The sequence below is a fragment of the Myotis lucifugus genome, unplaced genomic scaffold (assembly GCF_000147115.1).
Source record: "Myotis lucifugus unplaced genomic scaffold, Myoluc2.0 scaffold_42, whole genome shotgun sequence".
Taxonomy (NCBI): Eukaryota; Metazoa; Chordata; class Mammalia; order Chiroptera; family Vespertilionidae; genus Myotis; species Myotis lucifugus.
In genome coordinates, this window is record NW_005871090.1 from 23,117 (window position 1) to 50,239 (window position 27,123).

The window sequence follows — 27,123 nt, forward strand, 5'->3', positions numbered from 1 at the left end:
ACTATGTGATTTAGAAATTTCTTTTAATTCCATAGTATCTGATAATTTTACAGCTAGGCAGAGGATACCCACAATTGTGTGGATGGCTAAACAGGTGAGATTAGAAGGAATAATGAACTGAGTTTAATGGTTAAAGTCGCTATTTATTGTTTTTGTCTTTTCAGTCATCACTGTGACTTTTTATTTAAAGTGTAACAACTTTTGAGAATTAGTATACCATAGGATTACAACCACTCCTTCAAGTAAAATTTCATGAACAACAGGAATTTTTTTTAAATGCTAGAGTTTCTACTACGTTATGTTTTAAATTTGTACTCTTAAATGACCTTTTAGTTTCATTTATAATTATGCTAAAATGAGAAGTTTCCTCTTGTAATATTTTTAAGTATTAGGAAAATCTTCATATTCAGTTGCCTCTAAAGACCAATCTTTCATTTAATATATGTATCTTAAGTACATAAGGCAAATATTTCATCGAAATTTTGTTCATTTATTTCCTCCTATACAACTTTGTCTTATTGACTCCTCTAACCCCAGCATTTTCAATAGTCCCCCACTAATTCTTTAGCCAAAAGAGGAATTATATTTGTACTCTTGCTCCTATTTATTGTTCAACATTCACCATCAGCATTTGTGCCTCCCTGAAGCATTTTCTTATATCATTATTATTCATTTATGAAGAGTTACTTTTTATTATTTTCTAGATCATTTCGGGTCAGTTTCTTTCTGATAAGAAAGTCGGGACTTATGTGGAAGTGGATATGTTTGGTTTGCCTGTGGACACGAGGAGGAAAGCATTTAAGACCAAGACATCCCAAGGAAATGCTGTAAATCCCGTCTGGGAGGAAGAACCCATTGTGTTCAAAAAGGTTGGTTTTGTGTCCTTGGCATGATATGGAACTGCACATTCTAGGTGTTTTACACTGAGAAAAAAATGAAAAGAAGAATATTTTTGTGGCTTAATTTGGGAACTTACACAGTAATAAAGCAATGGCATTTTGAAAGCTATGGAGAACAAGTAAAGATCTCTGTGAATCACTTGTTCATGGTTTCAGAACTGTATTGTAAATCAGTTAATTCTAATATACCTCATTTGGAACACCAGAATGACATATACATCTAATTCATATTCTCTCATAATACAGTGGTAAGTGATATATTTTCATTATGACTCAAATGAAGTAGAGGGGGGAAATAAGGAATAATATGATAGTTGAGAGAAAGGCAGATCATACTTCTTTATAAAAGAACTAGAGGCCCGGTGCACGAAATTCGTGCACTCAGAGGGGTCCCTCAGCCCGGCCTACATCCTCTTGCAGTCCAGGAGCCCTCAGGAGATGTCCAACAGATGGCTTAGGCCCTTAGGGGAGCGGGCCTAAGCCGGCAGTCAGACATCAGCAGAGGCAGGAGAGGCTCCCACCACTGCTGCTGCACTCGCCAGCCATGAGCCCGGCTTCTGGCTGAGTGACACTCCCCTGTGGGAGCTCACTGACCATCAGAGGCAGCTCCTGTGTTGAGTGTCTGCCCCTGGGTGATCAATGCACATCATAGCAACCGGTCGTTCTGCCATTTGGTCTATTTGCATATTAGCCTTTTATTATATAGGATATTAATTAAATTCCCTAGACTCTCTAGCCACTGCAGCTGGTCAGGGTTCTGTCTGATAGAGTTAAAACCTTTTACATTCACCTGGGCCTTCTCTCTGCCTTCACCAAAAAGCAAATCTTCATGTTTTCACACAAAGGATGACAGTAAGTCCAATAGAAAGTAGTGTAGGCTTTCTTACCATACCCTTTGCTTTTATCTGGCCAAAATATCCACAAAGGAAGTCTTCTGCAAAGAGAATGTCTATATTAAAGGACTCTGTGCCCCATCATTTCTTATGATAATTAGGTCTAGTAATAGTGTCTACTTCATAGAGTTAGTATAAATATCCCCTACCACACTGAAAGCATTTAGAAAATTTCGGCACATTGAAAATAGTCAATAGACGTTAGTTTGCTCTTGCTGTCAAAAATACATTTTTTAAGGATGCATTGGCCTAATGATCTCGACATGGGATATAACTGTGTACTCTGCATGTATTACATTGAGGGTGAAAATGAGCAATTTTTCTGGGGCCTCAGTTGGTAATTTACAAATTTATAAAGCAATCTCATTTTGAAAACTATTCTGAAAGCTATTTTTTGGTTTTGTTTTGAAAATATACAAGTGGTTTGCTTTGAAAATACAGTAGTAAATACTCAAATAATGATAAGAGCACTAACCCTTTGGATTTAAACATTGAACTTTTGTCATTTCCGCGCTGAGAATGTTCATGTCAAAAGCAAATGGCCTGTGTGTTGAACAAATTCCTAGTTAGGGCACGGTGATAAAACATAAAGTGGTATCTCTGATACCCCTTCTCCTTTTGAAAATCTAAATTGTAGAGCAACAACTTAACTTTTTATCAACTTGCTAGGTAGAAGCTTCTAGTTGGATCTGGAAAAGCAGGACCCATATGAATAATATCTCTCTAATTCTTTTCTATTTTCTGGAGTTGCTCCTTCTTATAACCACGTGTGTCCTAATGTCTCCGAAGGTGGTTCTTCCTTCACTCGCCTGTCTGAGGATAGCAGCTTATGAAGAAGGAGGAAAATTTATTGGTCACCGGATCTTGCCAGTACAAGCAATTCGGCCAGGTATGGATGGTGTGGTGAGAAGCTTTATACCAAAGTTGTAAAGAAAATCATCCCTGTCATACATGATTATTAAAGAATGATTTAGGAAGCTGTTTGCGGCTTTAGTGTTTTGTTCTACAAGGGCTCTAAGACTATTTCAATCTGGCAGCTTCATGTGTTTGTGGCATGCTATGATGTATGAATCAATTCTTGCCACAATAATTGTGCATAACAAAGTACCTGAAAACTCAATGGCTTATAAATATTTATCTTCATTCACACCAGTCTGTGGGTTGGCAGGGTTTGCTGGGCTCAGTCATATAGCTGTGCTCTGGGCTGTGGGCTGGGTTAGGCCTATTCCACATGTGCTCATGCAGGGGCCCAGGCTGAAGGAGCAGCGTACACACAGTAGGACTTCTCACGGTACCCACTGGAATGCATAAAGGCAAGCCGGACGATACAAGTGCATTGTAAGCCTCTGCTTGCATCACATCACTGAGGTCCCATTGTCCAAAGCAGAGCATATGATAAAACCCCAAGTGAAGGAATCATGGACAAAGGACAAATTTGGGGCAGTAATTTAATCTACGACAATGCCACTGAATTCTCTTCTTTGGGGGAAAAATGTGGTTGGAAAGAAAAAAATCAAAATCAACATTGTTTTTCCATCTGGTGAGAAAAATAATACTTTCTCACTTAAAGCTATGCAATTAAAGTGAGAAAAGTGACCTGTTTGTCATCCAAAGTCCCCTAAAATAAACACTTCTATCACATAGATGTTCCTGTGTGCTAACGAACATTGTGAAGAAAATATGTGATGAACAGTATTATTGTCGCCCTCCAGGCTATCACTACATCTGTCTGAGGAATGAGAGGAACCAGCCTCTGATGCTGCCAGCTGTCTTTGTCTACATAGAGGTGAAAGACTACGTTCCAGACACCTATGCAGGTAAACCGCCTAATCAAACGGCTCATCCATATTTTTGTGGAAACAAAGATAGGAGGTCCTGGCCTCAGAGTCACCTCTATTTTATATTTATGTCTAGAAAGTAAATTGCTCAAGCCTTTATGAACAAGTGTTAATTTAATTTAGTTCAAGTTTCAATAAACTATTGAGCCTATTTATCCACTGGTAGTAGTACTCTCATGGGCCCAACACTTTCTAACTCATGCTGCCTGGTACTACAGCAGTCTATACAGATCTGTGTAATTATTTTTGCCTTTCCAGTTTTAGAACCCTGATTCTTTTAATGCGTGGAACCCTAAGTTTAGAGAAGTTAACTTATGATGATATCAACAAGGGATCATAAATTTATATACAGTGATAAGTGGCCTGGGTATAATATACTAAGGAGTAGTGAAGAATGCGGCATGCCCTAGCTGGTTTTTCTCAGTGGTTAGAGCATTGGCCCACAGACTGAAGAATTGGGAGTTCCATTCCTGTCAAGGGCACGTACCTCCATTGCAGGCTGGATCCCCACCCTGGTCGGAGTGCATGCGGGAGGCAACCAATCGATGTGTCTCTCTCACATTGATGTTTTTCTCTCTGTGTCTCTCCCCCTCCCTTCCACTGTCTCTAAAAATCAATGGGGGGAAAATATCGTCAGTTGAGGATTAATAAAAAAATAAAAAGACGGTGGCAAACTTGAAGCATGTGCCCCACCCAAAGATGGCAGCCACATTCACTCCAGCTAGACCCACATTGCCAAATCTTTTGGTTGTTTCAACCATCTGGAAAACAGGCTTTTTATGTGAAATGTCTCCACTTATGAAACATCATTTGGGCCAAACTCAGGTCCCTGGAATGGATGAAATTGAAATTAAACTGAATAATATGGAGCATTGAGACATCCTGATTTGGAGCCTGTCGTGTTTGGCTCTCAGAGCTGCCCTCCATTGAGGGCTCTCTTTCTGGAGTTTCAGCAAAGCGTCTTAACTCTTGTTCATTTTTAAAATGTTGGATGAATGAGTGGGTAGTTATACTGGTAGATGGAAGAATGGAAAATGAATGATGAATTGGTAGGTGGATGGGTGAGTAGATGGATAGATGGATGCATGGATGGATGGTGGATAATCAATACTTCCAAGATCTTTCATCTAAAACGTCTCTTCCCTATTTAGATGTGATTGAAGCTTTGTCAAATCCAATTCGATATGTGAATCTGATGGAGCAGAGAGCTAAGCAACTGGCTGCTTTGACACTGGAAGATGAAGAAGACGTAAAGAAAGAGGTGAGAGGGAGTGCTAATCTTATGCATGACATTAAGGGTGATTTCCACACCTCATTGCTGGCTTTACCTATATAATACCACACATCAGGAGAAGAAATCAGCACATTGGGAAAACATCTTGATGGAGTTCATCATCACCTCACAAAACAACCAGATGATTAACTGAATTTTTCATATTTCAGTCTCTTCTGGTACCCTGTGGCTACCACCAGTGTCTTATTTTGTGATCCATGAAACAGTACACATCTTGCTGCTTCATATGAAAATTTCTAGATGATTTCATGTTAATTAAAGATGATTAAGGCACTTATAAAAGAAGATGATTATCAAGTCATTTAGTACTTTCTTTTATCTTCAATTTCAAGTATAGGATTTTCAAAGTGCTTTTGTGATTTATTACAATACATAAGGTACTTAAAACAATACCTGGTGTGTAGTATGGGCCATAAGGTGTTTGCTATTATTATTACATTGTATATTTATGTGTTAAAATATGTATTCCTAAAACAGTTGGTATATTATTCTAAGTTACATATCACCATGTAAAGAATAATTAAGGAAGGGTTTAGAAATATTAGAAGTGAAGTTTAAAAATATCAAGCCTCTATGTAGACTGGAGATCCTTTGGTTTTTAAAAAAGTAAAATATTATTTAATGATTATTGGAGATAGCCTCAATATTAAAAGTAGTGATAAAAATAGCTATTTTCATATTTTATTTGAATATTCAGATAATAAATTCAGGGGAAAAAGATAAGAAAAATGGATAACTATGTGTGTGGGGGGGAAACCTTGAAAACTGTTTAGATAACTGTAACTAATAGCAAATCCACTTAAGTTGATATTATCTATTAAGTAGCCCTTTTCTTATTCTAAAGGAAGCATAGGTTTATCATAGAAAAATTAAAAATAAAAAGGAGAAAAGAAAGTCTTAAAGATATCACCTATAATTCAAATGTCCAAGCCACCCAGCGGTAACACTAAATATGGGATCCCATACAGCTAGTTTTTATGTACAATTATACTCGTTCATAAAATGGGATAGTACTCACAATCCATGTTTTATTTTCACTTAATGCAAATATTTCCATGTTATTAAATATTCTATGGTATGACTTTTAGTAACTTCGTGGTCTTCTATCATGTAACTATACCATGATTTATATTTCCATTCCCCTCTTATTGGGTATTTGGAATGCTTCTCTATTTTAAACAGATCTTCCATGACTATCATGTAAATTTTTAGCACATTTATGATTATTTCCTTGGTTTTGTATAGAATTTCATAAATTTTAAATCTAAGATGTTGAGTTAACTGAACATGAGAAAAATGAAATGAAAGGAAAATATTTCACATATGAGTAAGATTTTCCAGTCTCTCGTTTACACTGCAGGACCAATAGATACATCATCCTCTGGGATGAAATTTCAGGTTAGACTGGGAAGTTTCATAAATAATGCTATATGCAGTTTGCAATAAATGGGGTTGTAGGGAAACTTTATACTGTCAGGAAATGATGCCTAATGGCAGACATGAATATACTTCCGAGTTGCTTGTGCCTCTGACATCTAGGCTTACCATTTGCAGAGGGAAACCTAGAAACAAACAAACAAACAAAAAACACCTGAGGCCCCTGCTTGAATTTTGAGGGCTTGGTGTAAGCAATCACTGCTATGCAGGCCCATTGAAGAAGGTGTCTTTGTAAGCTTCAAGCAGATGCTGTTGGTGGCCTGCCCACATCTCCTTTGCAGGGCTGCTGCAGCTGTGGGCGGCAAACCCACACAGCTCCAGGCTTCTCCAGAGGACTGGCCTGGGCTGATGGGAGCCACCTTCTCTGGAGATGCCTGGAAAGTTATTCCTGGAATAGAGTGGTCCATGCCCAGAGACTGAAAGATCCTGGAGAATAACTCAGGTGCCTTGCTATTGAGTGGGCAACTTCTGTGTTGCAATTCGCACTCCCAAAAAGCGACCCCGCCCCCCGCCCGCCACGCACACACACCTTTGTTGGATCAGGCTAAGGCTGAGACCACATTTTAACTTATCTTCTCTCCCTGTGTACCCTGCCTTCCTCACTTCCTGACAGTTTTCTCCTGAGCGCATACTCTCAACAAATCATTTACTCAAGATCCCCTGTGTGCAGTTCTGCTTATAGAGAACCCAGCGAGGCTAAATAGCTTCTGTTTATCATTAAATTATAAATTGAATGTTTTGCTTGGGAACTAGAATTTAAATGTTTGCCAATAGTTACATCTTTAATCTGGGTGTTTCTTCAGAGATAAGAGTGTGTTATTTTTCTTTCCAATGGCCTTTGAAAAGATTAAGTAAGACTACAGAATGTCTTGCTTTGCTCATCTATACACCAGTATGAAATTAGAAGCTCTCCTTAGAAATCCACCAGAAGCTCTGAAACTTTTCTCTCTTACCTTCTTGTGCTTACTACCATACTTAATAAAATTTAATTCAAGGCAAGTACAGTTAATATAGATATAAATTACTATTCATAGCATCCTTCTCTGATTAGAAAACAGGAGTCTCTATACTCAATTAGATATATTTTATTTTCTAAGAAATAGAAGTTGGAATGAAACATTTTCAAGTGAAATTACACGTTTTGTCACTATTTAGAAACAAGACTTTTTATATCATCAACTTCTACCTCTTTGTTAGCCAGGTTCTCCAAGGAGTAAGCTCTTCCTTGAGGAGAACTTTTCAAGACACCAGCCTCTTCGGCGTATGTAGTGCAGCATTTGGGGTAAAGGTCTCATAATGAATGGGACATTTTGCTGATGGTGCCTCTGAGCAACCCTTTCTCTATTTTTCTTTCTTTCTTTTTATTTTTTATATATTTTTTAAATTTTATTTTATTGTTTAAAGTATTACAAATAGTAGTACATATGTCTCCTTTTTCCCCCATTGACCTCCCCTGGCCTCCCCTACCCCCCCCACACACACACACATGCCCTCACATACCCCCCCCCTCCCCGCAGTGTCTTGTGTCCATTGGTATGCTTATATGCATACATACAAGTCCTTCTGTTGATCTCTTAACCCCCCTCTCCCTCAATTGCAAAGAAATGTCACTAAGGAATGGAGACCTGGGGCCCTTGAGGTTGCAGGGGTCCTTTCACGTTGCTGTCCTTTCAAAGCCTTATCTTTGCAAGACATCGCCTGCCAAAAAGCTATTTGGGGAAAATAAAACAGCCCTGGATATAAAAATGCACTAGAAGTTTAGGTCAACTTTATTTTTGTTTCTCCTCTAAAAAAAATGGTGGATCAGAAAGGATTTTCAATAAATGTATAATGTTGGTTAAACTTAGAGAAAACTTGGACCTTTTCAGTTTTAGAAATAATTTAAAGACATTGAATCAGATAGAGTCCATATGGTTTAACAGAGAAAAAAATACAAATTTTTTCCTTTGGAATGTCTAAGCCTATAATTGCAGTCATTTTTGAAATTCAAGAAAAAAGTCATTTGCCCTTACCATGGAACAGTAGGAAAGAAAAGTCATTTCCCACCTCTGGGCACCAGTGTGCCCTTCATCTTGTCTTGCAGTAATGCACGGTCCTTTGAATGAGGCCACTGAACATAAGGAGCTGTGGTTTTCTCGGAAGAAAATTTTATCTAGGACATGGCAGGCACTGGAGACACTATTTTAGCAGCAACGACGTTTTTAGTAGAATCCTTTTAACTTGTACCTATAAAGGTCATATCTATTTGAAAATTAAAGACTTCATTGCACTGCAAAATATTCCCACATTTGTAGTAGTCTAATAAGTTATCTTCATAGAGTAATTTGCAAACCAAATAACTAGGAAAATTGAAAATTCTTCCATGCTTTGGACAATAGATATTTATTTCATATCATGTGAAAAAATATCTATAATAATAAAAGGGTAGTATGCTAATTAGACCAGATTTCTTCCGAACATCATTCCAGACATCCTTCCTGATGAAGCCGGGGCCAGAGGGAAGCCAGCCGGGTCCCAGGTGCCTGCAGGCAGCCAGAGGAGGGAAGCAGCCCAGGTCCCGGGTGCCGGAGGGAAGCCAGTGCCGGCAGCCAGGGGAAGGAAGGCCTAGTCTTGCATGAATTTTTGTGCATCGGGCCTCTAGTGTGTGTGTGTGTGTATATATATATTTAACATATGTATTTGGGAAGTTAAGGAATAATAGAGATTACAGTTGCTGGGTTTATTTTAAAGTTGTTATTCAGGGTAGTGGGTTAGTAAAGTTGTAGAAAGTTGCCAATCTGAATAACAAAGGCTTTATAATATGTTTAGCTATTTCTCTAAATAAAAAGTCATTTAAAAATAATAAACAAAAGACACAGAAGGCCCAGTAATTTTGCAGATACTGTTAAAATTTTTGTTGTATATCCTGCTAGCATGCTTTCTAGGTACATTTGCTTTTTACCAAGAGATTTTTAATTTCTAAAAATGTTTCACAGCCCTAATACTTTAACATGGTTATAGAGATGCCTAATGAGACATCAGTAACACTTTTTAAATTTTATTTTTTAAATATGCCTGTAAAGAGACAAAAGTCACTATCTAGTGTATCTATTACAAAATATTATTTGGTAATAATTTCCAAATGCAATATTTGCTAAAACATGTCAAGATGTGGAGAATAAAAGTAAATATTTACTGAGTGCTTACTATGTTTCTGGTACTGTTCTAAGCCCTTTAATTTCACAACATATTTAAGTCTTTAAAAATCCATGTGTCTTAAGTACTACTATTCCCATTTAACAGATGGGAAAAGTAAGGCAGTGAGAGGTTAACTTCATCACCCAGTGCCGCACAGCTGGTAAAGAGCAGAGTCGGGATTGAAATCTAAGCAATCTGGCTCCAGAACTCATGTTCTACACCACCACTTCTCGAAGTTTAATGATAAAATGCTGATCCTGACTCAGTGGGTCTGGAGTGGGGCCTGGGGCTCAGAAACTAACAGGCCCAAGTGATGGGAGAATGCTGTTCCAGAGCACTCTGTACAGAGTAGCAAAGATCTGTACTGCACCGCATTGCACCATGCACCTCAGTAACAAAACCAGCTTTCTAGTCACCTTCAGTAAGGACTAGCCCTCCATTCACTTCCTGTCCCCTGCAGCAGGTTACCTGGATGACTGAGCACAGACTACAAGACCTTTACCTTTGATAGTAATATCTTTTGAACTGAACTTTTTGTTGAATCAAATGTCAAGATTTCCCCCTTTAAGTCACTGGATATTATAAAAACTGGTTTTTCAATAAGTTAGGTTTCTGTATACAGATTCTATTTGATCAGATTATACACTGGCTGTTGGCCAAAATACACATACCTATCTCCCAGCTCTAAACTTCCAAGTTACAGAGGCTACATTCAGTCACCAAGCATCCATTTCCACCCTTGGGGGAAGTTATGGTCTGAGACAGAGTACAGGCATTCCTCGGAGGTATGTTGATTTGGTTCCAGACCACCACAAAGTGAGTATCGCAGTAAAGCAGGTCATAATTCTTTTTGCTGGCAAGAGATCTTGCCTTCAGTTTGTAAAAAAACACATCTGTGAAACATAGTAAAGCGAAGGTAAAAATTGATTTATGCCTGTACCTGACATCCCAACCTTACTCAGCCCTCAAGGCCAACGTTTCTGTTCTCGGGAGTTCCCTCTATTGTCTGCGTGTATGATACCAGTGCAGGCGTGTGAGTGATCTCCACATTTTTGTGCCGGAAAGGGAGAGTTGTTTGATAATACTAGCATTTCGTTTATTTTAAGAGGCCTAGTTTTTAAGTTGTCAGACTTAAAAAGTTGTTCTTATCAGTGAGCTTATAGTTTATTTCCTAATTCAGTGTATGGTACCTTGGGGATACCTTCGAAGAAATTTGATTATTTGAAAAGAAAAGGTCCTATGGTGCAAAAATCCAAGGTGATTACCTCATAAGGGCACAGCAATGAACTCAGGAAGGCCTTGTTGGCCATTTAATTTTTCCAGCAAATAAGCTGAGTCTCGTCCATGGTTCAAGAACTTGGTGATAAAATCAAAGATGAGGTTTATTGGTCATTTTTTTATTCTCCTTAAATGAAAATCTTCCTCCTCCAATAATAATGTAGCTGAATACTAATTCATAGAAACAATAGCTTCTCCCAGCCCCTGAACTTGAAAGCATCCAATAAAGTAGGAAGAGAGAGTTTGCCTTTTAGGAGCTGGCCTTTAGGTAACAACACTGTCCCTTTCATTTCTGTGTGGCTTTGGAGATTACAAGGCATTTTCATTGGATGCCCTGGATAAATCTGGACCCCCATCAGGACAAATATACAGTCTCCATTTTTAAAATGTCAATGGACTCAAGAGTGGCTTCCGGTTCCTCTGTCTAAAACAGCGATGAATGCAGACACTTGAATGTTGTCATCCACGCTGTGCGCAATGACATAGAGATTATAAAAGTGTGACTCTCAAGGACAAAGTTTTCCACTCTGCTTTAGACCAGGGCTTCTCGAATTTTAAACTGGGGGTCTTGTTACATTGCAGATGCAGATATATTAGGTCTGGAGCAGGACACACAATTCTGCATTTCCAACAAGCTTCCAGGTGATGGCGATGCTGCTGTTCTGTGGAGCATATTTTGAGTAGCAAGGTTTTCAGACTTTATCATGTAGCAGAATCACCTGGATGACTTCTTAAAGCACAGATTGCTGGGCCCCACCTTCAGTTTCCTATTCAGTAGGTCTGGGGTAGACCCAAGAATTGCATCTCTAACAAGTATTTGCCAAATGATTTGGCTTACTTACTATGAAACATTCATTCTCACGAGATGAATGCAAAAGGCGGCGTTGGTCTCCGTTCTCTCTGAAGGAATCCATAACTTCTGCCTAACTGCCAATAGTTTATTTCTGCTGAATTCTTTGGAGACCATAACAGTATTTCTAATAAATTAAAGTTGGCTGGAACAGAAACATATATAAGACATATGAAATATTCAGCAGAGCTATGGCCTTTAATCTTTAATCTCCTCCTAAATAAACAACTGCAATTATGAGTAAAGCAGTATCTTTATTTTTCATTCATTGATTCATTTATTTAAAGACAATTTTTTTCTTATTTTAACATAACATTTATATGGTTTTTAGTTACAGGATTTTGTCATTAGCAATATATCTATTGATTATATGTGAGCAGGAAAATGTGGATTTATTAATTCACTTATTTATTCAATATAATTTTTTAATACAACTGAGTGTCAGTCACCATGCTGGGCCCTATGAACATATATTAGAAGAAAAATTGGATGTTCTCATAGACCTGACAGTCTGGAGGGAGAGACTGACATTAATACAAATTCACACATATTTACATAAACTACAACTGTCACTAATGTTTCAACAAAGTGAGACCGTGTGAATGCTGATTATTTCTTTATATTGTGACATGGCTCATGCTGTGTAAAGAATCAGTTGGCTCCATGTTCCAATTGGCTCCAGTTACCGCTGGAGGAACATGCTGGGTACTAATTGCAATAAAAGCCAGAATCATTTTACTTGGTAAATCAAGAAGCTGCAAATGCTGAATTCAAGAGATGGATTTATTTATCTGCTTAAAGCTGTCTTTTGCTTCTAACTCTTCCTGATAGGCTTCAAAACATAAAAGTTGTGCTATATTTTATTAGGAAAATGTTCAAACATACACAAACCTGGAAAGAATTGTATACTGAACATCAAATAGCAATTGCCTAGATTCTATACTTAAAAATTAAATGCATTTGTTTATCACATATATATTCATCTATCCATCCCTCTATCCACTCATTATTTCATGGGTTTTTGTTGTGTTGTTAATCCTTACCCAAGGATATTTTTTCCATTGATTTTTAGAGAGAGTGGAAGGGAGGGGGAGAGATAGAGAGCAAGAAACATCCATGTGAAAGAGATATATCGATTGGTTGCCTCTCACATGCGCCCTGACCCGGGCCGGGGATTGAGTCTGCAACCTAGGTATTGCCCTTGACCAAAATCAAACCCGAGACCCTTCAGTCCTCAGGCCCACACTCTAACCACTGAGCCAAACTGGCTAGGGCTATTTCATTTTATATTGATGCATTTCAAAGAAGGTTGCAAATACTGGCATATTTCATCCCTAAACACTTAAGGATGAATGTATCAGGATATAGTTTTCAGAAATGAACCAAATCTCTTAGAAATTTGGGGCAGATACATTATCTTATTTTATTCAGCTAATAGAAATTGAAGGTACAAATTATATATGTCTTTGAAGAAGCTCTTTTTTGAGGGAAAGACAAAGAGAAAGACAAAGCCAAAAGACAAAGCCACACTCACTTCTCACACTTATTCCAATAGACTAGATTTCTGCAGATGAAACCCAGAAAAACTGGTGGCTTTGCCCCTTACCCATCTGATGTCCAAATAGAGATGCTGTTATCCTAACCACTACATGGAGGGACTACAGTTTTTAGATGACTTTGGCAAGGATGGCATGACCCAGCATCTCCAACAACCCAGTCAAACATTTGGTATTTGCAAGACCCTTTACTTACCATACTAACCACTCAATTAAGTTCCGTACATTTTAGTGTTCTATAGTGCTGTAAAGTTTTGTTTTGATTTTATTGAATTTATTGGGGTGAAATTGGTTAACAAATTATGCAGGTTCTAGGTATACACTTCTACAATATATCATCTTTTATTGTATTGTGTGCTTATTTTTTTATTACTTGATCATCACATTCAATTTTCAAAGGGCAGGATGTAGACTTATTCAATTAGCATTTCAAATAGCAACTCTTCCTCTGTAAAACTTGTGAAAATGGCCTTTCCAGTTATCCTTTTATTATTACACTTACAACATATTTTGAAGTCACTTCTGTTCAATTTTTAAATAGGAATAATATAAATATTACTTTAAAATAAAATTTTGGTTTAAAAAAGTCTACTTGTGAAGAAAAATGTTGTAATACTTTGGGTTGGCCACTAGAGGGCAGGAGCCCACTTCTGCTGTAGTTAATTTTGCACATTTTTCTCTACTTGTCTAAGCCAAATTCAGTGCAACTGAAATACTAGCTTCTGAACTTTCTTTCCTAGAAATTTGTTTACTTGGATCCTAAGAGTCTCTCCATTAAATTGATAAAATTGACATTTCTAGTTCTTTGGTTTCTGTCATAATTTCCAGTGTTATGTGAAAGGATTTCGTGCTTATTTTACTCAACTCATAAGAAAGAATATTTGGGAAAAAGGCTAGGGAGAAATAAAGTCACAAGAACTGACTTCCACTGATTCCTTGAAGTGAGACAAGGAATTTCTTTTTTTAATTTCAGCTCAAATACAATGCTATCAAATAGTTTAAGAAAGTAATAACAAAACAGTAAGAAATATGGGAAATGAAAGGATGTTTACCATTTTAGCCTGATCCTGGGGAAACATCGTCAGAAGCTCTGAGTGAAGCCGGGACGACTCCAGCAGAAAATGGAGTAAATCACACTACATCCCTGGCACCCAAACCTCCCTCCCAGGCCATCCACAGCCAACCTGCTCCAGGTAAAACCTCAGAAAAGAGAGCTGTAAAACTTGACAAAGAGCCTCTCGTTTGTTCGTGCCACAAAGGAGATAGCATGATGCAGTTACCTACAGTATCATGTGAGCAAGGGCACATGGACTTAGAAGGATCCAGAAATGTGTGATAAAGGAATGAATGAATGAGTGAATGAATGAATAAATGAGTGAACAAATGAAGTAATGAATGAATGAATGAGTGAGTAAATGCCAAGAAAGACACCTAAGTGCTTATCTGGCTCTGCTGATGACTTATGAAGCCACAACAAAATATCACCCAGGTTTCTGGTGTCTTTATTTAGTGGTGGATTATGTCTGCTGGCAGTCTAAACAGATTTAGACTCAAGGGCCAAAGGTTGTTTTACAGGAAGAATAAAATGCATAAAGTTAAAAGTGGCTGTTTTACAAACTTCTTGTAAGCAGCTATGCTTTAGAAGCTCATTCTTAGCTCTTCCTCACCAAGTCAAGGCTCCAACTTACTTTTCAATAACCTTGAGCGCTCCTCAGGTGCCCAGCACTCTGCTACACCCTTCATGTGGATTATCTCATTGAACTCTTAGTCTCTGCCTAGCAATGTAGATTCCATGATTGCCCTATTGTCTGAGTGACTAAAACTGCAGTTCTGGGGTGACAAGGTGCTTCTCGAAGGTCATATAGCCAGGGAAGGGTGATGTCCGGAATGGCACAGTCCCCTATGATCCTAAAATACTTGCTTTCAACTTCTGTGCTCCTACCAAAGCTACACTCATGTCTCACTTCTCAGGAAAATCCTTTGATTTTTATGCAACTAACTTTGACGTGTTGTCTGAGACTGCTTTAGGCAACTACAGTGGTACACATGTCCTATTTCCCCAGGATATGGTAGGGTTCCCAGGTTAGGCTTCAGTTTGATGTTTCCTTTGCAAAGAGCCTGGGAATAGCATGTACTTAATAACTTTTTGTTGAATTGGTCAATAAACTGAATAAAGGGAGAGGGATTTTCTTCCATGAAAGTGTGGCCTCATGCCTCCTCCCTTCCTCCTCATGCCAGTGCATGCCACCAATGCGCCCAGACTCTTTATTTGGGAGGGGAGGAGTATTTCTCATGGGGGAGAATGAGGTTTTGAAAAGAACAAATCATATTAGATGTGTATGAGATATGACTGGGGCCTATGCTTTCAAGAAGGTTGTTGAGATCAGTAACAGTGAGACGACTTGGTCAGGAACAAGAAGTGATATTTTCAAATGAAGATTTTTATATGGTAAATACAAACTTTTGAGTGCTTCTGGAATATAAATAAGTCATTTAAATATGTGAGTGATAATAACCTTGTGCTTTGCTTTTTTTAAATTTTGTTTTATTGCTTAAAGTATTACAAAGAGTATTACATATGTCTCTTTTTTTCTCTTTTCTCCCTTGACCTTCCCCTGTCCTCCCCTACTCCCCAGTTGTGCTTTGCTTTTGATAGTAGAAGAGCATTTAGACTATTTTTTTTGGGTGGGGGGGTTGATTTCATATTTTGAAAAAAATTGACATACAGAATAATTTTTTTTCAATGGAACAGACAGCATTACAAAAATGATTTGCACTTCTCTGATGTTAACATCTGTCAGAATCATAGTATGACTCCCAGGCCAGGAAATCAACCTTGGCTCAGCACCCTGAACTGAACGATAGACCTTGTCTGAACTTCACCCGCTTCCCACTGATGTCTTTATATTACCATCCCAGGTTCCAACTCAGGATCCCACACTGTGTTTAATGGTCATGTCTCCTTATTTTCCTTTAACCTATGACGGTCCCTCAGTCTGTCCTGTCTTTCATGACCTTGACACTGTTGAAGAGTACTGGTCAGGTATTTTGCAGAATAGCCCTCCATTTGGACCAGCCTGATGTTTTCTCATGATTAGGTTGAAGTACTACATGTTTGGCAAGGACATCACAGACGTGATGTCACTCCCTTCTCAGTGCAGCATGTCGGGGGAACCTGGTATTGATGTGTCTCCTCACTGGTGGTGTTGGAGCACTTGGTTAAGGTGATGACTACCAGGTTTCTCCACTGAAAGTTATGGTTTTCTCCTTCATAGTTAACTGCTATATTGGGGGAGATATTTTTAGATGATGCAGCTATCCTGTTTCTCCTTAAACATTTACCCAGTGATCTTGGCATCCACCAATAGAACTTGTCTGCAACAATGATTAGTGTCAACTTGGCAGCCTTTGATTTTTAAAAGACCCCTTGTCATTCTTGATTTTGCCAAAAGGTGGCAGTAGCATTGCCTAAATTGAATTTGTTGCTGGTTTTTATTTCAAGTGGGGGATATACTTTTTCTCTATAAATGGAACATATAGATTCACATTTAATTATGTTTGCCTCAAAGGAACAAAAGGAGAACATTTCTTACAAGTTTTTGGAATAATTTTCTCCCCAAATTTGTAATTTCTCCACAAAGAGATTTAGTCTCAAGGGCCAATCGTTGTTTTATAAGAAGAATAAAATGTAAAAAGTTAAAAATGCCTATTTATTTTATCTTTTTATTTCAGGCCCTGGAAAGGCACCTGCGAAAACAGAAGATCTTATTCATAGCGTTTTAACAGGTAAATACCACCCTTTCCCCGGAGGGATTAGGCAGCTGAATATTATAGAGTGTAAGTACTTAGAGCACTGGTTCTCAACCTTCTGGCCCTTTAAATACAGTTCCTCATGTTGTGACCCAACCATAAAATTATGGTCACAGAAAAGTGACCATCCTTGGACGATAGGATCCTATTGATATAAAAATAATATAATTTCACAAGATATCCATTTTAGAATCTAAAAATTGTTTCACCCTGGAAATGTGGCCCAGCTAATAGGAAGGCATATCCTCCCAAAGTAACAACAGTAAACCATCGTTTAGAAATACAGAATATGATCCATTGGTGACCACAGAATACACAGTATTGGAGGACTGTGATTCAGTTGGGAAATATTTTATATTTGGTTAATTTCATAAACTAGTGGGACTAGAATTGGCACAAGCTTTCTTTAATACAGTTAGCCATACTTAATAAAATCTGAAAAATGTTTGATACTCGGCCTAATATACAACAGAAATGCTCACCAAAAACAGCACTCTTGGGAAAAGCCCCAAACTGGATATAGCCCAATGTCAGTAAATAGCCGGGTGGATCCACACATTGTGTTACAGTCACAGACTAAACCTGGCTACAACTCTCGGAATAAATAAACCACAGTCACACACAACATGCATAAAATTCACAAGGACTGTGTTGAAGAAAAGAGGCCAGACACGAATGAGCACATTCTTTATGATTCCATCTACATAAAGTTCAAAAACAAGCAAAACTAACTCATGCTGTTGGAAACACGGATTGGATTATATTTGATGGGGAGAAGGAACCAAAAAGAGGGCCTCTGGCATCTGATGATATTCTTATGCTGTTCTGAGTAATGGTTGTTGAAGTATGCTCACTTTGTGAAAGTGTATAGGCCTTTATCTTTACGATTTATATATTTTTAGGCATGTATTTATGTTTCACCAAAATAATACATAAAATAGTCATAGAAAAAATTACTTCAAGAATTTTTTAAAAAATATATATGTTTATTTACTTCAGAGAGGAAGGGAGAGGGAGAGAGAGATAGGAACATCAATAATGAAAGAGAATCATTGATCAGCTACCTACTCCTCCACACCCCTAGTGGGGATGGAGCCCACAACCAGGGCATGTGCCCTGATTGGGAATGGAACCGAGACCTCCTGGTTCATAGGTTGATGCTGAACCACTGAGCCACGCTAGTCAGGCAACAATGTATTTTTAAAAACATGTTTTAAAGATTTAGTTCCCTGGGTAACACGTTGACACATACAACAAGAGACAGAAGTGTAAATAGAGCATGATTCCAGTGTTATTTAAAAATAAATGCATAGAAGAAAGGCCAAGGGTCTGTACAATAAACTAACAGTGATTATCTCTGGATGGCTTGTTTATGAGTGATATTTGACTCTTTATATAAATGAACATTATCTGTATGCTTAAGAGCATATTCAAATTATAACCTTTCATACACAGACTTTTTTTTAAGTATTTTCTCTGGAATTTTTTTAAACACAGGTTGGAACATCTTGAACCCTGTTGCTACTTGCCATAGCTGATGTGCTGCACACTGTTCTTAAAGAAATGGGATTGAATCTGTCACCAAAAATGCAGCAATTCCTTGGGACTATAAATTATTAATATAATAAGTTACTATGCAATCCTAATGAGTCAATTTGGGCCTGAGGGAAACCATTAAATAAATGTACCTGATTTTCTCACTAGCCTCTTTATCCAAAGAAATCTAATGTCAGGAGACTAGACACATTATAAGAAAGGGAAGCATATTTCAATTGCTTAAAGACCTCAGCATTTAGGAACATAATTTGTATTCTGATTTCAACATTAATTCACTAGCTATCTCATCTTCTACTCAGGTCTGTTGTTATTCATGGCATAGGTATGCTATTTCTGAATCTTTTGACAGTTCTAAATATTTATGATAACTTTTTTTCCCCTCTCAGAAGCAGAAAGTTCAAATCAAAGAAAGCATGGAAACACGTGAACTATGACTTAATCTAGGTCCAAATAGATGGCAATTCATTGCAGTTAGGACATCGTCAACGTTAAGGCACCCACTATTCATGGATGGCTGAGATAAAAATTGCTGGCACACTGTTATACTCCGTTGACTATAAGATCCATCTTAATTTCAGAAATGTTAACATATTTTTAAATGCATTTTCTAGAGTTGACCAGATATGTCAATGAAATTCAGAATGTCTTAAGGTCAAGTTCTTTCACAGTAAATGAATTCCCAGCAGTGGATAAAATATGTAGCCATGTAATGGTGCCACTGGGAAAAGCACATTAATGGGCTTTCCTTCACTTCATTGCTTTATACTGGAACACTGATAAATGTACAGGCCTACCACGTCTATACTGTGGATAGTGCCTTTTACAGAGGGTGCTCTAGAACCTGAACAATCATTAGTGAAGCGTCTACAGGCACACTGCCAGAAACTGTGCTAAACGCTTGGCAGCAATTCTTCTATTTCACCAGCACAATAATCCTGAAAAGTAGGGAAGCCTTGTGATCCTTAAGGCGGATGCTATTGGTGTCCCGCACAGATCCCCTTTACCGGCCGGCGGACCCATCCTCAAGCTGCAGTGAGCGATGGCTGACAACAGCTCAGAGCTTTCCCTGCTCTTGAAAATTGCCCTCAGCCAAAAGGAAGCTTCCGCTCTAGTAGGCTCTGCCTCTCCCCACGGACTATCCCAAATATGCAAAATGCTGACCCCCTTGCCTCAAGGTGAGGCTGACTCCGTGGTACAATTCACACTCCAGAGTGCCCAGTTGGGTCAGGCAGGAGCCAGCCTCCATCGCCCACATCACCTTTAACTGCTTCCCCTTCCCTATCTGCTGCCCTCACTCCCCTCCTCCTGAGAGCCTGCCTCTGGGAATCACATGCACCGGCTTGCTCCTCTTAGGGTCTGTTTCTAGGGAGCCCAGACTTTAAAAAAATGTTAGAAGTGAATAAATTGAGTCTTTGAGAAATTTGGTAACATTGACACAAAGTTAGCAAGTGATGGAGCCACCCTGAAATCCACTTAAGCTCGACATCAAAGCTCTGCTCTTAAGCTCGGGTTGGCTAGGATCAGACACACAAGTTGCTACTCCTCTCTACGTCTGTCTTTTCAGTCCTTCCATGTCTGTTAGCTTTTCTGATCTTTCGTTGCAGAAGTGGAAGCGCAGACTATTGAAGAGCTAAAGCAACAGAAGTCGTTTGTAAAACTTCAAAAGAAGCACTACAAAGAAATGAAAGAGCTGGTTAAGAGACACCACAAGAAAACCACGGACCTTATCAAGGAGCACACTACAAAGTATAATGAAATTCAGAATGACTACCTGAGAAGGAGAGCGGCTTTGGAAAAGACAGCCAGGAAGGATAGTAAGAAAAAGTAAGTTGAATGAGTATGATTTGTTTGATGGCATGAGGAAGAGAGACATTTACGTGGATTTTTTTCCTGTTTTGTACTGTATTTTGCACCTCAACCACTGCAAGATGGAAAGCCACCCATTCCTTCCATTATGTATCTTTTCTGTCACCTCAGCTCAGTTTTGCTTGTGGATTGAATTTCTTGATGTGACTAAATTCTGAGAATAGATATGCAGGGAGTCCTATCCATGAGTCCTAGCCTATGAGCCCAATATCAACTGGCTGACTTCCCATAATACAGCGGCCAACCTAGTGGGTATGAAATTTTTCCATGTACCTAGACCCTAGTTCAGTGATGGCGGACCTTTTGAGCTCGGCGTGTCAGCATTTTGAAAAACCCTAACTTAACTCTGGTGCCGTGTCACATATAGAAATTTTTTGATATTTGCAACCATAGTAAAACAAAGATTTATATTTTTGATATTTGTTTTATATATTTAAATGCCATTTAACAAAGAAAAATCAACCAAAAAAATGAGTTCTCGTGTCACCTCTGACACACGTGTCATAGGTTCGCCATCACTGCCCTAGTTGAAGAGACAGTTTGTCATACAGAAAAAAGTTTCACTTGTTCTTTGCTGCCCCATCGTTAACCCACAAAGCCCTGCACAGGTAACCCTAGTGTTTGGATCCAGGGGTCCCCACGGCTCCATGCACCCAGACTTGACGTGGAGAGGCATCTCTCACACATTTATTCAACCGGTGTTTATTGAGCACCAACTGTATGCCTGGAGGACACAGCAGTTAACATGACCTACATAATTCTCACGCACATGACACTGATGTGGTCATGTGGGAACCATGTGAGCATGTAAGTTACCTGTCGGCGAGAGTTGGAGGGCTGTACTACATCCTCCCTTCCACTTCTTTACTGAGTAATCTTATCTTGATGCCAGGTTATTGAGAGAGGTAAGGTGCCTTTTTCGGATCCATATTGTGAAAACAAGATTTAACATGTGATTAACTTAAAAGCACAATCAAAACCCAGTACTAGGGTTTTAAAAAGCAGCAAAACCTTTATTTCTTAGAACCAGAGCTGCCTCACTTTTGTCACTTCTTCAAGGAAGAAGCTGAAAGCTAATGGCATTAACATTTACCTGCAGTTACATAAACAGTTCTAGTAAAGCTTGGCCTAAAACTTCTCCTAAATTCCTATTTTAGTGATATGTATGTAGTCATTTATTTATTCACATATTTATTTACTTATGTCTTATTCTGCAAACTTCCAATAGAGCGTTGACGTTATTTACAGAAGACGTGTGTAAAAATCTTACAAAAAGCAGAGAAAGAAAAACAACATACACACATACATACACACAGACTGAGTGGTTACCAGTTTTTTAGGTCTGCTGTCCAACTCGGGAGTCATTAGCTACAAGTGGCTATTGAGCCCTTGGAAAGCAGCTCATAGAATTTGAAATGTGCTGTAAGTATAATATAAATACCAGATTTCAAAGACTTTATTTAAAAAGAAAAGAATATGAAATAACTCATTTTTATATGAACCTACCACATTGATTTTCTTTTAATTGCATGTTGAAGTGCTAATATTGGGGATGTATTAGGTTATATAAAATATATTATTAAAATTAATTTCACTCATTTCTTTTTACTCTTTAAGGTAGCTACTAAAATTTTTAGATCACATATGTAGAAAAAAATTGAACTGTGGCTCATGTTGTATTTCTACTGGATAGCACCAACCATTTAATGCAATTTCAGTCCTTAAACATTGAATATAGCTCTTAGCTTCTGAGAAAAGGAAATATGGGTTAGACAGTTCTCCTCATCTGATTAAAGGAAACTTGCTTGCTTTTCCAAGAGAGACAAACATTTTCCTGGTATTAAATTATAGAAGAATTCATCTCATGGATCTTAAACAGGCAACATTAGGCAACGGGGGATATTTTCAACTCTGCTTTTACAAAAGATGCAGAAACCTTGTTCCCTTGTTTATTTTCTAATACTTTCCCTCAACACACAGATGGAAGTCCCTAAGCATCTAGCATCAAAGGACACAGTCAGGAAAGCTCCTATAAAAGGCAAAGCCACTGAGGCCTGATCATGTCTGCCACCTCCCAGCCTCCTTCATACACCTTAAACTTCTGAAAATAACTCAGCAATGAATGGATGTAATGTTCGTTAGATTTTTTTTTATTCATATATCCATCATCTCAACTGAGCTTTCCACATAATGTGTCGAGCAGATCATATAAGGGTAGTTTCTGTCCAGATACTGGCATGCATGATTCTGTGCTGTAATTGTCTGTTTTTTATAAGCCTCACCTGAGGATATTATTTCTATTGATATTTAGAGAGTAGAAGGGAGAAAGAGAGAGAGAAAAAAAATTGATGTGAGAGAGAGACACTGATTGGTTTCCTCCCCAACTGGGGCCAGGGATCGAACCTGCAAATGAGGTACATGCTCTTGACCTGGAATCAAACCCATGACCCTTTGGTCTAAGGGCCAATGCTCTAACCACTGAGCAACCAACCAGGGTTCTTTGCTGTACTTAAGACCTTGCTTTCCCCCAGGTGTCTGTCCTCAGATGAGCAGCATTGCAGTATCCTCCCCTCGTGGTATCCTTAGGCACAGTGTCTCAGTGAACCTTGGCTTCCTCAGATGTTAACTGGAGATAGTCATTCTCGTTGCATTGTTGTGAAAGCCTTTTGTAGTGTAGAAAGTGCCTGGCACATATTGAGTGGTCACAAATGTCTTGTCCTCGGCACTTCAGCCTGTACTTGAGGTGGATTATCGAAATATTTATTTCCAAACACAGTGCTCTCTGTAGGAGGAACCCTGGTGAACCACCTACCCTCCATCGTACTGTGACCTGCATATTTTGTGAGTTAAGCTCTGTTTCTCCGCAGATCGGAACCCAGCAGCCCTGACCACGGCTCATCAACCATTGAGCAAGATCTGGCTGCCCTGGATGCCGAAATGACCCAGAAGTTAATAGACTTGAAGGACAAGCAACAACAGCAACTGCTTAATCTTCGACAAGAACAGTATTATAGTGAAAAATACCAGAAGCGAGAACATATTAAACTGGTAAGCCCAAGAAACATGGTTTATGTTTGTATGGCTGGAACCCTATTTTCTATAGAAAACTTTTGATGAAAACTTTGAATAAATTAAAGTTAGACTGTGGCAGATGTGGCTGCGCCTTCCTGCTGCTTCCTTCCCCAATAATATTATTTTGATGCCAGGTTATAGAGAGAGGTAAGATATGTTTTTCAGATCCATATTATGACAGATGATTTAACACATGATTAACTTACAAACACAATAAAAACCCAGAACATGGGTTTTTTAAAGCTGAAAATCATCATTTCTTAGAACTGGACATGTCTAGTGTCCTCCACACTAATATTTTATAATTCCCTTCTTCCAGCATCTTTACCAAGCTCCTCTCTGCTCCCGAATGAGGCTATGTTTTATTGCTTTTATTTTCACTGACTTATTTGGGGGTTATAATATTTTTTTGAGAGTTTTGAAATCTCACAAGGAACTGGAAAACACTTTAAAAAGATTAAGACCATGCTGCTAATAAATGTTCACTTTTATTGTATCTCTGGGTTTCTCAAGAACTAAAAACAATTATACAGCCTACTAAATGGTAAGCATGGAGTGCTGTTTACCCAATTCCTCAGTCTCCCAATGAAATAAAATGCCATCATCTCTGTTAATGATCAGTTTTATCTTCCAAAATGTTTTCTCGTGAATTGTGACATTTCCTCCATTGTTGTTGTTGCCTTGACACATAGTAGGGACATGAAAAATATTTGGTGATAGGTAAATTAAATGAATTAATCAATAAACTAGCCTTGAAAACAAGCTTGTGCCCCAAACAAAACAAATGAGTTAGCTTCATAGAAATTAGTGTCCCCGGAGGAATGGGTTCTGAGAGGTGTTTGTATGACCTGTCCATTTCCTTGTTGAAGGTGGGTCCGTGTAAGAGAGTTCTGAGGCAGTTTCTGCTGGCAGGTTGACTATCCATGGGCGGTGTAGCCAGGATAAAGTGCAATTCTGTTGTTCTATTACTGATTCCCAATGGCAATATGCCAGTGAGTCGGTCTAAATCACAGGAGGAGCTAATCAAAATCAGATTCCACTTGGTCAATTGTTGTCAACTTCAGCCTGCGTCAGAATTACCTAGAGCAGTGGTCGGCAAACTGCAGCTCGGCAAACTGCGGCTTGTGAGCCACATGCAGCTCTTTGGCCCCTTGAGTGTGGCTCTTCCACAAAATACCGACTTCTGCGCATGGGCCATGAAGTTTCAATCGCACTGCACGTGCACGCCCACACGTGGTATTTTGTGGAAGAGCCATGCTGAAGGGGCCAAAGAGCCGCATGTGGCTTGCGAGCTGCGGTTTGCCAACCACGGACCTAGAGGGCTTGTTAGAGCAGATCACTGGGTCCCAGCCTGAGTTCCCAATTCCACAGATTGGAACTCTCAAAGGGCCTCTGATGCTGACACTCCTGGTCTAGGGACCACACTTGGAGACACAGGATTTATCTTTTATGAGCTCCACATGATTTTGATGGGCCCCCTTGTTTATGAACCGTTAAACTAAGACCTGAACGGTGGTGTAGCAGTTGAGTTTGATGTAGGGAAGGGATTGCCCGGGACAAAACCCGAGAAAGTCAAAGTGAAGTTTAATGGGAGATAATGGCTTTGGGACCCACTGCAAACATTACCATCTGGCTTTCTCTAGCGCAGCATCCCAAGTACTCCAGAAAATAGTAATAACGTAATTACTGTGTATTGAGCACCCACCATGGGGCTATGCACTGTGCTAAGCCATTTACAGGAACTGCCCAATTTAACCCTCATTGTAACCACTGGGTTTTGGTACTGTTGTAAGCCCATTTAGCAGATTAAAAATCTTACCGAGAATGTAGTGACTTTCCCAAGGTTTCACAACCAGAAAGTGGTGCAGTTGGGATTTGAACCTTGATCTGCTGACTCTAGACTAGAACTCCTGCTTTAAACCATAGTGTAGGTGCCTCCACTAATTCAGATGCCAAGCCAACGTTATGATAATGACCTCAAATCTATGTATCGACTTGTGAGTACACAGCCAACTCCTTCATTAGGATGATTGGATACTGTGCTACTCTCTCTCTTTTTCTCTTCTTTTAAAAAGATATTTTATATTTTATTTTTAGAGAGAGAGGAGCAGAGAGGGAGAGAGAGAGAAATATTGATGTAAGAGCAAAACATTGATTGGCTGCCTCCTGCATGCCCCATTGAAGGGATTGAGCTGCAACCTGGGCATGTGACCTGAACGGGAATCAAACTGGCAACCTTTCAATGCATGGATGACACCCAACCAACTAAGCCCACTGGCCAGGGCTCTCTTTTTTATTTAACAGATTTATTTCACATACCATGCAATTCACTCATTTAAAGTATACAGTTCAATGGTTTTTAAATTGTGGATTTGGAGCTCAAATAAAGCCCCAAACACTGTGGGGCTTTGGACACACACATATGGGCCTTTGTTAAGAGGGTTCGGCTCAAAGACCGTGGATTTAGAACCAAAGTTTATTTGAGAGCTATTGGGGAGCATCCGCAATATACACGTCATGCCTTCAAGCTGATGTGTGTATCAGAACTTTCGGTCAACTCCATTTCTGCTGGAAAATCTTTTTAGTGAAAGGCACGCAGAACTGTCGGTTCTATCTTTGGTTGTGGTTCTGAATTATGAATAGGCCTTTTAGGCTAAATTAGACAAATGGAAGTGTAATTAAAAAGTCAGTAGGCCCCAGGTAAAAAGGAGTATTTGGGTGATGAGAAAAATTAAAACAAGATATTTTATCTTCCAAAATTGCTTTGGGAATTAAATACACATGTATCTTTGTTAAGGCTTTTCAAATGCCAGCACCCACAGTTCAAGGATCTAGAAAGAAACCATGGCATCGGTAAGCTACCTGCTAAATATTCATAAAAAAGTAAATGTTTACAAAATGCTCTGGTAGACACTGGAGATAAAGATGTAGACGTGGTCACCACACACTGAGAGAACATATATTACAAACAGTTATATTACCAGGTGAATAAATGAAATAATAGAGGTCTCAACAAATTGATATGAAAATACACTTGTGAGAACAGTTTGTCTAACTGTATACACTGATAAACACCAGGGGACTTTTTAAAGTAATTGTTCATATTATCAGGGAGATGTAAAATGCACACCAAGTGACATAGACTATACCTTCAAAGGATTCTTTTATACATGCCCACATAAGGATCTTCATCTTTAAAATTCTATATCCAAATAGCTCTGCAGTCTGGTTCCTTCAAGTGAATTCTCCCCCACTCAGGTGGCCCCACCTGCTAAATCACAATTTGCATTTTAAAAGGAGTCCCAGGTGACCTGTTACACATTCAAGTTGAAGAAGTGCAGTTTTAGAGCTATCTACCCTTGCCTTTGCTCAACAAGACTAGAATGAGCCTAAAATTCCTTTTAGTTGAAATGGGAAATAGAACTGCTGACTACTGACAGCTGATCATCAAGCTGGATGAGTATCTATTGGTGCCCAAGTCACAGATCCTATGGAAATCGCTCCTGTGATTTCCGGCCTAAATTCACAATAAAAGAAAATGGTTATTTTCAGGTGGAGGTGAGTGAAAATGAAGACATAAGTTTCTCAACCTTATT

At 38.8% G+C, this 27,123-nt stretch overlaps 1 protein-coding gene across 1 annotated transcript in view; it reads left to right on the forward strand.

The window, feature by feature from the left end:
• The window catches only part of PLCB1 (phospholipase C beta 1), a gene marked incomplete at its 5' end in the record, with an annotated part of 130,601 nt that overhangs the window by 18,508 nt on the left and 84,970 nt on the right, over positions 1–27,123 (forward strand). Inside the window, 8 exons of the mRNA XM_006087989.3 lie at positions 705–869; positions 2,582–2,681; positions 3,505–3,609; positions 4,782–4,891; positions 14,283–14,415; positions 16,955–17,008; positions 20,194–20,413; positions 23,323–23,503. Coding sequence (XP_006088051.3) covers positions 705–869; positions 2,582–2,681; positions 3,505–3,609; positions 4,782–4,891; positions 14,283–14,415; positions 16,955–17,008; positions 20,194–20,413; positions 23,323–23,503 — 1,068 coding nt within the window. The remainder of the gene's footprint in view (positions 1–704; positions 870–2,581; positions 2,682–3,504; positions 3,610–4,781; positions 4,892–14,282; positions 14,416–16,954; positions 17,009–20,193; positions 20,414–23,322; positions 23,504–27,123) is intronic.